Source organism: Hoplias malabaricus, chromosome 1 (assembly GCF_029633855.1).
Source record: "Hoplias malabaricus isolate fHopMal1 chromosome 1, fHopMal1.hap1, whole genome shotgun sequence".
Taxonomy (NCBI): domain Eukaryota; kingdom Metazoa; phylum Chordata; class Actinopteri; order Characiformes; family Erythrinidae; genus Hoplias; species Hoplias malabaricus.
Window position 1 is genome coordinate 23,619,453 of NC_089800.1, and position 14,434 is coordinate 23,633,886.

At 36.8% G+C, this 14,434-nt stretch overlaps 1 protein-coding gene across 3 annotated transcripts; it reads left to right on the forward strand.

The window, feature by feature from the left end:
• Window positions 1-242: 242 nt before the first annotated feature.
• si:dkey-24p1.1 (uncharacterized protein LOC556718 homolog) lies at window positions 243-13,806 on the forward strand. Of its 3 annotated transcripts, none has more exons than XM_066659491.1 (16): window positions 243-378; window positions 1,117-1,515; window positions 1,652-1,921; window positions 5,197-5,457; window positions 5,589-5,849; window positions 6,447-6,722; window positions 7,020-7,298; window positions 7,417-7,686; window positions 8,641-8,883; window positions 9,134-9,215; window positions 9,505-9,607; window positions 10,023-10,165; window positions 10,474-10,531; window positions 10,619-10,686; window positions 11,353-11,419; window positions 13,318-13,806. In XM_066659491.1, exons 1-16 carry the CDS (start codon window positions 309-311, stop codon window positions 13,543-13,545), a joined length of 3,078 nt encoding a protein of 1,025 aa, XP_066515588.1. In that variant the 5' UTR covers window positions 243-308; the 3' UTR covers window positions 13,546-13,806. The 3 variants fall into 3 exon arrangements, with proteins under 3 accessions (XP_066515588.1, XP_066515647.1, XP_066515686.1); XM_066659550.1 differs by having other exon boundaries at window positions 10,062-10,165; XM_066659589.1 differs by having other exon boundaries at window positions 9,505-9,586; window positions 10,062-10,165.
• Window positions 13,807-14,434: the final 628 nt, after the last annotated feature.

Here is a 14,434-nt window from a genome sequence, read left to right on the forward strand (position 1 = left end):
AGATATCAGTGCATAGTGTTAGACATTTTTAATAAGACAAGATTACCATTGTTCTCTGTTATTTCATTTACAGTCTGAACTGTATAATCAGTTTAAGTTTGTGTTTCAGTGTCAGCAAAGCAGCCTTCTCAGTTCCACAAGAGCAGCTTTGCATGAACTACAAAGTTTACATCTTAACAATGAGTCATTTGCAGCTGTGATGGGCAGAGGCTGATTATGTCAAATGCACATCACAAACACACACACAACCAACCACAAGTTGTGAAAGAGACACACAGAATGAAAATCATATAAATAAATAGCCTGGAATGCTAGGTGGCAGATCACTGAGTACATCTGAAAAGATGTGTCCAGTTTGGAGGCTTCTCTTCCTATGGGGTATGTAATGCACTTTATTAAAATGTCTGTGGATATATTATAATTTTCGCTTATAAAACTAATATAATAAAAAATGTAATAGTTATAACACATTGCATTAAGAGCAGTAAGCAGTTACACACTGTAATTAGTGAGTATGTCTGTTTGTTTGCTTCTCTACACTATCCAAAGCTTAGCAGTGAAGTCTTATCCTGAATGCTTCTGCACAATAACCTAAACAGATCAGTCTGGTTAAGAGAGCTTCAGGGATCCAGGTCAAACACAGAAACACTTTAAATAGAGTTAAGAGATTAACTAATGAGTCAAATTATCATGAATTTGTAAAGTCAGAGTTTCATGAGGAGACTGGAGGTGCAGGGTGAAAGAAAGCAGGGAGAAGAGACAAAGGACTGTGTTCCGTAAATAAAATAAAAATAGGAATCAGTACATTAACTTACTGATGAAATGCAGAATTAAGGGATAAGACATGGTTAATTTTCAGGTTCATTCTCTAAATGAGCAGACGACACATTTTCAGTTAATTTGCAACATAAGATAAAACAGTTAGTGCACAGTTAATAAAGAAAATAAAAGTAACGATAAACAATTATCAGTTGAGCACTATTAATCAATTATTAAGTGATAATTAATATTAATGACAGATTTACTACTACATCAATAAAAACTATTTTTACATTAATAATCTTTATTAAGTCTCATATTAATAAGTGCTTTATTTATTTTGATTTCTTTCCATAGTACACTTGTCTTTATGCAGTTCACTGACAACAGAAAAAGAGCATATTCACCTCAGTGAGAGGACAGCCACAAAGGAGGAGGGGTCATGTGTCACCATCCACTGTGACTATCTATATGAAGAAGGCCTGGAGCTGATCTGGTTTAAAAATGCTGAGTGGATTCAAGATTTAAAGCACTTTAATGGGACCATCGTCTATAGTAACACACAAAAATATCCACAGGCTTCTGAGTACTCCAACAGAGTGGAATTCCTGAATTATACAACAGACAGCAACAGGTATAACTGTACGATAACAATAAACAGCCTAAAAATAAGTGACAGTGGAAACTACAGGTTCAGATACATAAAAGGAGATATAAAACAAATGAGTACGATGAATATGAGTCTCACAGTTAATGGTAAGTGCTTTTGTCTGTTCTATAATTTTCCTTCATTTTAATTATTTAATTCTATTTTCGATGTTATATGGGTAATTGCATTGTTTTTGAGGAGAACTGTTCGATTACATCCCGTGCTCTTGTGTTGATTCGGTAGCCAGTGCTTGCCAGGTCCACCTTAAGCCCTTGAACAAAACATTAAGAGAAAAAGACACCGTGACTCTTCAGTGCTCCACATCAGAGCAATGCAAAAATTATCCAAAATGGAAGACGAGTTTAAATTATACCACAGAAGATGTGGGTAAGGAAAAAGTCAGTAAATTACTTTTGAATGTGACCTGGAAGGACCATGGGACGACGCTGTCATGTCATCCAGCTGAAGGCAAAGACGACTGTCAGACCAGGAACATCACTCTGACAGTAGAATGTAGGTGCCCTGTACACAATTTATTGTAACATTGTGGTGTGCACACAGATGGGTACTGAGACACAACATATGACAAAGGCACTAATGCAGAAATATGCAAATGACCAAGGCTTACTTATGGGCTTACTGTGTAGTAAGATTCAGAAACATAACACCTACAGACACCCTTTTATCAGATGATGAGACCCCAACACCACATCACTCTACACATGGAGCCCAAACACATATAAACACACATGAACATAAAGGAAAAACCACAAAATAATCTACAAAATAACCCCTAAAACAATAAACAGGGGAGCTGTGTTTCAAGCTGGAGCTCCCTGTGAGCCATCAGCCCAGTCCACAGTCTGGCACTGGTACAATACTATTTTAATTACTACTATTGTGTTATGTTACTATGAATTCTGGTAGTTGATATCAATTTTCAGATTTTCCTGTGTCTAAACACAAGAAAAATATTAAAAATAAAAAAAAAAAAACATGAGAGACTTAATTAAATTAAAGAGAAATGTACACATTGAAATATAAATTCATTACAAACAAACAGAGGCAGAGATTATAAGCATGAAGTAGGTTAGTGTTTCTTTGACAGTATTAATATATAAGCTGTTAATCAGTAGGTTATTGTGGTTATGGCAGGTGTTAAAGTGTCTATAGTGTGCATGTGATTTTGGGTTAGGGTTGTTTGGGTGTACTAGGTCCTGATAGAAGTGCAGTGGTGGCAATTAGTGTGATTTGTTTTTATGAATTACAACAAAATAGCCTACTGTACAGTAAAAGGATGTTTACTGATAGTACTTTGTACTTTCCTGTACATTGTACAGGAATCAATTTAATATAAAGTGAAGCAGCAAGATAGAAAATATGGTCTAGGAGAAAAAAAGAAAAACATTATATTATTAGACAACATTATTCCTCCTTTACCTGCTCATGCATGGCTCTAAAAACTCAAAATAAAAGCTAAAAACCCTCAAACTAAAATAAAAAACTCACAAAAAAAAAAAAAAAAGAAAAAAGAAAAAGAAAGTGAGCAAAGTAATTAAATCTATTAAAAATGATTAGTTTGGACTGAGGACTGTGGTGTGTTCTCCCTGTGTCTGCTTGGGTTTCCTCTGGGTGTCTGTCTGTGAGGACTGTGGTGTGTTCTCCCTGGGTCTGCGTGGGGTTCCTCCGGGTGACTGTCTGTGAGGAGTGTGGTGTGTTCTCCCTGTGTCTGCGTGGGTTTCCTCTGGGTGACTGTCTGTGAGGACTGTGGTGTGTTCTCCCTGTGTCTGCTTGGGTTTCCTCTGGGTGACTGTCTGTGAGGAGTGTGGTGTGTTCTCCGTGTCTGCATGGGTTTCCTCCGGGTGACTGTCTGTGAAGAGTGTGGTGTGTTCTCCCTGTGTCTGCTTGGGTTTCCTCTGGGTGACTGTCTGTGAGGAGTGTGGTGTGTTCTCCCTGTGTCTGCATGGGTTTCCTCCGGGTGACTGTCTGTGAGGAGTGTGGTATGTTCTCTCTGTGTCTGCATGGGTTTCCTCCGGGTGACTGTCTGTGAGGAGTGTGGTGTGTTCTCTCTGTGTCTGCGTGGGTTTCCTCCGGGTGACTGTCTGTGAGGAGTGTGGTGTGTTCTCTCTGTGTCTGTGTGGGTTTCCTCCGCGTGCTCCGGTTTCGTCCCACAGTCCAAAAACACATGTTGGTAGGTGGATTGGCAACTCAAAAGTGTCTGTAGGTGTGAGTGTGTGAGTGAATGTGTGAGTGTGTGTGTTGCCCTGTGAAGGACTGGTGCCCCCTCCACGGTGTATTCCGACCCTGAACTGGATAAGTGGTTACAGATAATGAATGATCAATGAATAGTTTGGACTGATAAAATTACTTCAGTTTACACAGTAAGGAGGGAAAGGCTTAGTCCCCTTTCAGTAACTTGCACTGCCACATAATACTAAATGATTCTCCACACAACAATAATTTTGTTACGTTTAAAAATGTTAAATAATTCACTGATTTTCCAATGAGCAACTGTCACATGGTGGTACCCTCAAGAGTACATGTTCAGTACTTTTAGTTAAGGAACATAATTGTTGCTAATTCTAATTCTAATCATACGCCTCATTTTGTCTCCAGAACTTTTATTATGTTCTTTTATTTTACATAGTCCTCTGATGAAAGTTTCCAAATTAAACATCTCCTCTTGGAGAAGAGAATGTAATGTACATTTAGGGTACACAATTGGATTTTAACACCACTGCTGTACATTTCAAAGGTGCATTTACATTGTTTGTGTCTTTAGTGACAATAAGGTACCTCTTCCGTACCTTTTTCCCAGAGCGTGTACACAAACATTACACCCAAAATACTTATCACCCACGCTAAGAAAAACTCAAACAAAGGAAAATAGTTCACACTTGCCACAAAGAAAATAAATAAATAAATAAAATCAGTGCTAGGCTTCATGAAAAACAAAACTCCAGGGCTCAAAACTCCCTTTACAATGTCTGAATATGGTACAATAAGGGCTATGATATGGAGATCAATAGCAAAAACTTGGATTACTTCAGGAAAATACATGGACATTGTAACTTCCCTCAGCTATACACAATGTACTTAACTTATGGAAAGGTAAGCATTCTCACTCCTCCTCAGCCTCAAGACACTGCCTCCAACCAACCGGCTGGTCTCTGACACCTAGGGCACTGCCACAATGTCTGTAGAGAATGAACATGTAGTTCCACTAACCTAAAAGAGCTTCCAGCCCCAGTCAATTTGCCATTAATCCACCAATCCATACTCTTCTATAAGCATCTGTGCTCCACTTCCCCCGAGGAGCTATTTATCCAGCCCAATTTATGACAGTCCCCTTCCCCCTCTCAATCCTACTCCGCTCTTTGGTTTGGTTCCTGACTTACATTAATAACCCCCCGTCCAGTCGTTTCCAATGGAAGTAGCCGTGACTCAGGAGCAAGTCGCAAGGGACATGGCAACAGAGCGCCAAATCAAGTTGAGATCTTCTCAGCTTTATGCAAATGAGTCATGGCGCGGTGAATAGACATGGTAAATTGATTGTCTGCAAGAAATTCTTTGAACCAATCGTAGACACATGATTTGAAGTTTGCCAAGCTTTGGGCGACGTAAGTGACTTGTTGTCTGCTAGTGTGAACGCACGGTTAGTTACCCAGGCAATGTTACTGCTACATTAAATGGTAGGCCTAATGACTGCACAAGTGTACATACAATATTGTTTAACACCTCATCTTTGTCATCTCTGTTTGTTCCTATTTCTGCATTTATTTATCAAGTTGCACCCAAAGAAACCAAGATAACAGGAAACCCAGAGAATGTGAACAAAGGAGACAAGGTTACTCTCACATGCTCCACCATAGCACACCCTAAAGTGATGTCCTATATGTGGTTTAAAGACAATAAGGAACAACTGAACCAGCATACTGAAACATATATACTGAATAAGGTAAAAGCAGAGGACAGTGGAGAATACCATTGTCAAGCCACAAATGATCATGGGAAACAAAACTCATCTACTGTCAAAATCAATGTTCAGTGTAAGTCTCTCAAACATTACTAATACCATAAGGTGTTTCTGTATTACATAATGATTCTGTACCCTATAACTACAGGAAAACGTTGAACAATGAAGGCATTAAACAGTTACACCATTGTCTTTGTTCCTCAGATGCTCCTGAAGGTGTTGAAGTCAGGGTAGAAAACAAGTATGTTACAAAGGGAAGAAATCTCACACTGACATGCTTTGTGCAGAGGGTCAATCCAGCAGTAGATTTCCACAGGTGGTACAAAGACAATAATGACATGAAACAAAACAGGAAAGAAATTGTGCTTCAGAACGTAACAAAACACAATAATGGAAGGTATCTCTGTGAGGCCAGTAATGGCATAGGAAAAACAAGTTCAAATCAAACTGAAATATCTGTGAAGTGTAAGTATTACGTAATGGACTTTAAAATCTTTGATTCTGTTCGTTTGCAAAGGTGAGATAAAGCTTTTAAAGAAGACACACATTTCTGATGTGCTTTTTATAACAGAGATGTGAGGTATATTTACGATCAATGATGTATAAACCTGACATTATTTCTCTGTTAAAAATACTTAATTTTCTGTGTGGGGATTTTGTACATTGATGTCCTTAGAAGAGTGAGCAGGGTGTATAATTTTTTTTAGTCACAGAGAGGTACTAAAAGACCACATACAGTCACAAAATCATGAGCATGTCTTAGCCAAGTCTGACATTACGTAGCCTGTTTCAGGCAGTTCCTTTAAAAACTGTTGTTTGGGTAAGACCTGCAAAGACAAGGACTTTCCCTGTTACATCGTCATCAAACTAACAGCAGTGAATGTTGACATTTTGTAGATTACAGAAGCTTGCAAAAGACATTTAAAAAGAAGGGGAATTTTTTAAATTACAAATTTGAATTGCTTTATCCTCCCACAGTTGTTCCCTGATAGCTCAATATCATTGTTTACACTGTTTTTAAAATGAAAATGTTCATTTTATATACATATTCTCTTGCCACAGATGCTCCAGAAAACATTACTATTCAAGGCAACAAAGAAATAAAACTGGGTTTAAACCTTATACTCTGCTGTTCAAGTGATGCCTATCCTCAGCCTAGCTTGTATTCCTGGTACTACAAATCAGAAAGTACACAGCACTATGTCGCCCTTCCACAAACAAATAAGGAATATCAAGTTGCAAAGGTGGCCATTAATAATTCTGGATGGTACATGTGCAGTCCCAAAAATGATATTGGTTCAGGATTAAACTCCACTGAATTCGAAGTTCTTATCCTCTGTAAGTATCACTTGTGTTATGAATGTGTTAATCTTAAACTCTTATTAAGTCAGAGTGTGTATAAGCTTTTGCTACACATTGTATAAACAAACAAGTGGGTAGCCAAGTACTGCTAGCAAATTTTGGTTCTTGATGAAAAAACAATTTGTTTTAGTGATGTAAAACCGATGTATGCTTATTAATAATAACAGTAATAATAGTAATATCAATAATAATATCTTAGTACATTACAAACTATTTGTTATATATTAAAATACATTAATAATAATCTACTGTTTTTAAATGCTTATTTCATAGATCCCCCAAGGCAACTTACTCTCAACATGCCATCTGTTTTACGAGAGACTGAAAAGTTTACTATAACATGCTCTGCAGAAAGCTATCCAGTGGCGGAGATCACACTGAGCAGAACCTCTCTCACAAATACAAAACCAAAAACAGTAAACATGGAGAAAGTTGGGCTCAGCACCCTCACTCTCTCTTATAATGTGTCTGAATCTCATGCAGGTGAGTACACCTGCACAGCAGAAAACTCAGAGGGAAAAAACTACACTAAACAACAGCTGAAAGTCTTGTGTAAGTAAAACTCTGTTTTAGTGTTTTCACTTTTGCTTTCGCTTATAAATATACATAAGCTGTAAACATGTTAAAGAACAATGCTTTATGTGTAAAATGCTTTGCCCTGTATTTGCAGATACTCCTAAAGATGTTAAAGCATCAGTAGATTCCAGTGGAGGGCTGAAAGAAGGCACTGACCTAACACTCACATGTAAAGCTCATTCTGAGCCCAGTGTGTCCAAGTACGAATGGAAGAAATCAATGGGTGCACAGACAGTGAAAGTGGGAGATGGACAAAATCTTACCTTACACTCACTAAATGCTTCTCACTCTGGAAACTACTCCTGCACTGCCAGAAATAGCCTTGGGGAGAAAACATCTGCATCAGAAGAAATAAGAGTCAAATGTACGTATTAATGTTAAGCTCATTGATGATTGTTAAACCACACAAAGTGCAAGAAACTTACAGAAGCTGAAGGAATAGAAATTATTTTCAAACCACTCCTACAAGTTAAAATGAAGGAAAAATAAATAAACTAATAAATACATCAATAAAAAGCACAAAATAACAGACACTTTTCAGAACATGACCAATGCTCCTGACCTTAGGAGAGTTGGCAAACATGTTACATAACAACAGCATTGAATGTTGTAGAATTTGAAGAGGTTTAAGGTGTAATCACATAAAAAATATCCCAGTATACAGTACCAGTCAAAATTCTGGACACATCTCCTCATCAGTGATTGGTGGAGTAGAGCTAGTCACTGTATAGAACTGTGTACCAGCCCCTACCTCTGCACAATCCAAGTTATTGTCTCAGACACATTAAGAAGGGAGCGGTTCTACAGATTAACTCTCGGCGAGGCCACAGCTGTTCACTGAAAACCGTTCCAGGTGACAACCTCATGAAGCTGACTGAGAGAACGGAGAGAGTGTATGAAGCTGTCATCAAAGCAACAGGGGGCTACTGTGAAGAGTCTAAAGTATAAAACATATTCTGGTTTCTTTAACACTTTGTTGTTTACTACATAATTCCATATTTGTTCCTAATAGTTCCATAGTTCTAATGAGTTCCACATTCATTTACAACGTAGAAAATAATAAAAACCAAAGAAAAACCATTGAATGAGAAGATGTCCAAACTTTTGACATGTGCTGTACCTTCACATCCTGTGGAAAATGGCCCAAAACAAAGAAAACCCTTCCTGAGTGGGTGTGTCCAAACATTTGACTGGTACTGTATTTAGAAAAAAAAAATCAATCCTCTTCCCAAATGATAGGTGTACTGCTGTTCTCCAAATATACTAAAGAACCAATGAAGGCGTATTTGTGTTGATATAATTGCATTATGTTTTTCAGATCGACCCTACATAAAGGTTATTCAAAGCTCTAGGGATGGAACGACTTCAGTCCAGCTGTTCTGTAATGCAGAGTGTTATCCTGCAGCTACACAATATAAATGGTACAGGAACAACGAAACAGAGGCCTTGTCTGATCATCAGAGCTACACTGTTCACCCACAACAAGCAGGAATCTACTACTGCAACGTAACAAACGAAATAGGAGAGTCTACTTCTGAACGAGTCGAGCTGTTTCTTAACAGTGAGTACAAAACGTAGAACAAATAATGACTTCTGACTGTTAGGAGTACTTGTTTAAAGAAATATTCCACCATAGGAGATGCATAACAAACATTAATTTTCTCAGGAGTCAATTGTGCACTGCCAGCTTTTTTAGGTTTCCTTGGGTTCGGCTGTTTCAGTATTAAGTAAATATCTCTGAGCCCTCTGACATGAAGTTCTTTGCTTCTTTTAAAGCGCTAACTCAAATTTCTCTTCTTTATTTGTTTAAGGCTTCCTTCAAAAGCTCCTTAAGATTGTGATGCCTTTATGTTTGCTCTGCATTCTAACTGTTCTCTTAATCCTGATGTACAGGTAGGAACTTCTCCAATTTACACAGTTCAGTAATACCGAAAGGTTTAATAATAGGATATGTACGACATTGTCATTGTATATTCTCAATGTCACACAATAATAATCCATTAAAACTCAAAAATGACTCTCTATGTTTTAATCAGAGCTAAAGTTTAAAACTGTAACCACTTGAACAAGAGTTTTTAGAGTTTAAAAAAGTCTCATGTGTCTGCTACTGGCATATTTCATAACTGTAAAGGTTTTTATATTTTCAAGATTCTTACATAGCTACTGCTCTTTGTTTTCCCAGAATCTTCTTGAGAAAACGATCATCAGATGGAGCAGACAGGCAGTCATTTTTCTTCTCCTTGATCCCTGATCGGTCTTCTACAGTATCAGACTTATTCTTATTGGTTAATTCCCTTCTGTACCTCTGTTTTAATTCCATACTGTTATTTTCGAAAGCTTTTATAGTACTTTTTACCATGTCTTAACTCTTGGGAACTCTTGTTCCCAAAATCCTTCCAACTCTGTATAAACAATCACTTTAACATTTTAATCTACACTCCATAATATTGAATAACATTTTTTTTATTTATGAATAACTTGAATGAGCATTTATGATTATATTATATATTACATGATTCCAGACAGAATGATATTGTACATAATCACAGAGTTGTCAGGCATAGTATGATATATACTGCCTATCCTAGTTGTGCTAACTTTACATGAAAGATCAAATGAAATGCCCTTTAAAATGCAAACTATTTGCTATAATCTTTTATTAATTGTTAGCCATATTAACATCTGAACTCTTCTTTTAAGCAACACATGGAGACAGTGAACAACCCCTCCTGTGTGCAGGGCTCCAGGAACAACACTCGAGAGAACTTGGCGACAGAGGGAGCGATGTGGACTAACAGCCAGACAAACAGTAGCTCAACCAACAGCGACATCCACAGAACAGGGTAATAACACTTTCTATGTCTGGAATGTGAAGGAGCAGTATATATACACATTAATAAATGGCTTTATTATACCCTTCTAGCTGATGCTTGGCTTTAATACTGCTGAACTTATATGCAGGCTTAGGCTTATTTGTAGCTTCTGTGTATCCCAATCTCTTTTCTAAAGATGGTATATAAGAGATACGTGCACAGTTTGATGTCTGTGTCAGCAATGGGTTTAAATCAGTGCAAGTCACTCATCAGAAGAGGGGTCTATAAAATTAGGACAAACAATTTAAAGCATGTTTTCTCTTCGCTTGTATTTCAAGGTCAGTTTCAAACATTCACACAGTGTATGATGCTCTGATGTTGCCACGAGCCAGACAGGTATGAACCAGACAGTGCTGGACAATGCATAAAATAATTTTTCAGTTCTACTACATCATAACCTGTCATTTTGGACTGGTTTTATAGGAAACAGATTCACCCATTGCAACCTACAGTAACCTGCAAAGCAAGACCAACCATTATCCAACAACAATGTAAGATCATAAAGAGATTTGACTAAATGTATTTTTTTATTCATTTATATGTAGCAGTGTGTCCGTGTGGAGTGGGCAGCCCTGGTCAAATGCTCCCATGATCTACTGACTCTGCAGTTTTAAACACACGACTCCTGTTCATCAGCTGAATTTCACATAATGGATAAAACCAAAATGTGTCCTGAGCAAAACAACCCTTTTAATTTCTATGCCATTTTAAATGTGGAACTAACTTTTAACTTGCATAATCACCCACTTTTATACATTTTCATTCATTCATGTGAGGAATTGCACAGAGAGTGATATTTTGTCACAAATTCACATTTAGAGACTGCTCCACAAGGGGGAGTTATTATGCTTTTTTATCAATGGCGCTTCTTCTAGCTTTCCATTATCATGTAATTCACTTTTCATCATCATCATCATCATTTTCTTCTCCGCTTCTCCATTTCAGGGTCGCGGTGTAATTCACTTTTAAAGCTTGTGAAATTATGAAAATATGTTCTCAATATTTTTTTTACAGCTTGCAGTGGTATGGCTTTGAAGTACATAAAATGTTATCAGTACCTCATATTTAGGTTTTCATTTAATGTACTAATGCTTTCTTCAATACCCCCATGTTTCATTGTTTTCTGAACATATATAACGTGTTATTTTCTATTCTAGTGGTTGTGACGCTAATGCAGTTGGACCAGTGTATGCTGCTGTATCAAAAAATAAGCAAAAAACCAAGGTAAATCATGTCAGTCCAACCCCACCTCTGCATTTGTCTATATGTGATCATGCTGAATTATGTGCATTTATGTATGGATACTTTTAGCAGGACACATTTACAAACCGCATTAAAAATATAAAAAATAAAAAAGAATAAAGCCCAATCAACTTAGAACCAGCGTTTCTGATCTTTGTGCATCACTCCTGGGGGGCCTTGCATTTGAAGTTAACAACAATTAATCCTCAACATGTGCTGAGCATTTAGACAGATGGGAAAAAACTGTTGTGGTGTTTGATTCATGTGGCATTTTGAGAAAAGCATATGGTTTTAAGGTTTAAACCTAAATCATCGGCTTTTATGCTAGAAGCGGACACAATCTCAGCTGGCTTCTGCTTTTTACTGTTCCACCTTAAATCAAGCAGCAGTTGCATTTTGGCTTTTTATAAGAATTTTACCTTCCACCTTAAAAGCTGCAGCTGCACCACTACTGTTTGACAGATTGATTGTGAGATAAAGAACCTAAATTATACACCGTTGGGAGTTTAATGTTCTCAACTGGACTTCAAATTATTTAAACAAAAGCCTGAGGGTGAATGAATGCCTTGGCCCAAGTGCCTTGAATGATCATTTTACTATTTGTAGAACTTTGTAGTACTTTATATTTAGTATTAAATTGGTGTAGCACAAATTGCTCTAAAAGTATTATTCAACTGCAGAGACATACCACACTATCAGCTCCTGAATATTACAGATCTAGTGATTCATTTCAGAAATGCAATCCAACATTATTACCCTTAAATCCTGCGTGTTCATGTGGTTTTCATGACACATAAAGAGAATACTGAGATTGTTAATTGGGTGTTTATTAATTTGCTTGGTTCCTATGGCTTGTTTATATGGTACATAATAATCAGCTCATTTGTTGTTTCATTTTTTGTGCCATATTTGAATTTTCTATAAAAGCTTTAAACTGTATATAATAATGTAGACACACCAACGGCAACCACTGTTCATTTATTTACCTTTTAAAAGAAAAAAAACCCCGCAATTATTCATTTATTTGAATAAAACACAGTGTACTTTATATTCATAAACTATGACTTTGCTACCTTTGCTATTGTGTGGGCTTTTTTCTCCTATTGTACTTCTTACTGTGCCTGCTATGGTTAATCACACGATTCATAAAAGTTGGTTAAAGGTTAATAAAATAATAAATTAAATTAGTCTTATACAAAATTGAGTACATATTAGTTTTTTTAATATAAACTTGCTATGGTAACAATACTTTTACAGTCCAGTAAAAAAAAGGTATTTCTATTTTTGTGAATTTTCAGTTTACTATATCATTTGAACTCTGTCATATTGTGTGGAATTTTCATAATGAATTAAACAACAGAATTGCTCCAAAATTACCTTTTTTTTTTACACTCAATTCCATTGAAAGTTAAGAATTGTTTTAGCTTTTCCAGTAAAGTTACTAATTTGGGAGATACATGATTTTCATTGAACAGTGACGATATGTATCTAATAAACATCGTCCTGTGATTTCATAATCACCAAATATTTGTGGGTTTCTGAAACATCATGCAGTAACAGGAATCTGTACCCACTTCTCAAGTTAGAAAAGGCCTGTAGGAGATATGCAGGGCTGATGGTGCGTAGCTGAATCTGCAGGGTTGAGTGTGGTGCTGCGGCTCTACAGTCAGACCCCTCTCACTCACTGCGTACAGAGAAAATGTAATACTAATCATGTAATCATTTAATACCCCCCATGGTAAATTGATTCTTCTCTATGATGGATACATCTAAAAATGGTTCTATACAGCACTGTGCTGTTCTGCTTTAGCTACTCGTCAGTAAAATTTTACAGTACCATTTACAGCTGATTTGGCTAAGAGTACATATGTTTCTTTCAGGTGGTGCAAAATGCTAATGAAGATTATGAAAATGTATCTGGTGCTCAAAATTCAAAGCCAGATTTTTCCAACATAGACTGGGAATCAGACACTAGTGAAGAGGAGGAAGAAGAAGTGCATTACACCCAGGTCACAATCACTGTAAATCCACAGAACAAACCAAAGCGCACTGAAGAGGATTCCAGTTCAGAGGAGGAGAAGACTGTATATACTCAAGTCAAAACCTAATTATAATTAAATAATAAACTATGATTTTTAAAGCTTCTTGTAGTGAATGTGAAATAATGCTTTAACTTTTAAATGCAGTTTGAAGCTCTGCTTACGATCTGTTTATGAAGTGAATTATGGAAGAGGGGATCAGTGTAATTTTTTACTTTGTTGTTTTTGCAGCTGTGCAGTGTTTAAAGACTTAATGCTGATGTTGTGTTGTGTAATCAGATAACTGGTAAATGCATGGATTCTTGGTCTCAGGTGAAAGTTAATTTTTCAGTGTATATTAAATAAAATAATATAGCAAAACCTGTTATTCAATTCCTTACTTCGTTACAATTCATACAAAACTGCAATTTCTTGTGGAAACAAAATAAAAATAAAATAATAATAATAATAACAATGCAGACATTGGTGGGGGTTCAATCTGGACGTGAGTCGCAGCACGACAAAGAGAAGCAGAAACTGAGGCTGCGCAGGAGATGGTGGGCTTGACGATGACAGAATGTGGCTCCAAATATTATAGCCAAAATTATGTTATTACAAAACTTTAATGAATATAGTATTTTGTGCAATAACTTATTTTTGTTTGAAAAAATCCAATAATTTATTTAATACTGTTTTTACTGTTTAATACTGTTTTAAAAAATTGTTTCTAAGATAAAAACCCAAACATATGGAGCAATGCTGTGTAAGGGTTCAGACAGGGGCCCAGCTGCCCACTAGGCCAACCCCAGCCAGCAGAGGGAGACATGGAGCCAACACACCTTGATTAAGAGAAATTGGCAGCACCCGTTTCTCTCCTACTTAAGGAAAGCCATCACGCACCTCAGTGCTCAGTATTGGGTTTCTCTTTTCAAGAGTGCCACACAAGCCTGGCCAGTAATTTTGGTAAGGTCCCTAGAGT

Coding starts and splice junctions, on each gene's coding strand:
- si:dkey-24p1.1 (XM_066659491.1), top strand. CDS start 309: ATGCTAGGTGGCAGATCACTGAGTACATCTGAAAAGATGTGTCCAGTT. Junction 6,723..7,019: donor ATTCGAAGTTCTTATCCTCT/GTAAGTATCACT, acceptor CTTATTTCATAG/ATCCCCCAAGGCAACTTACT. Junction 7,687..8,640: donor AGAAGAAATAAGAGTCAAAT/GTACGTATTAAT, acceptor TATGTTTTTCAG/ATCGACCCTACATAAAGGTT.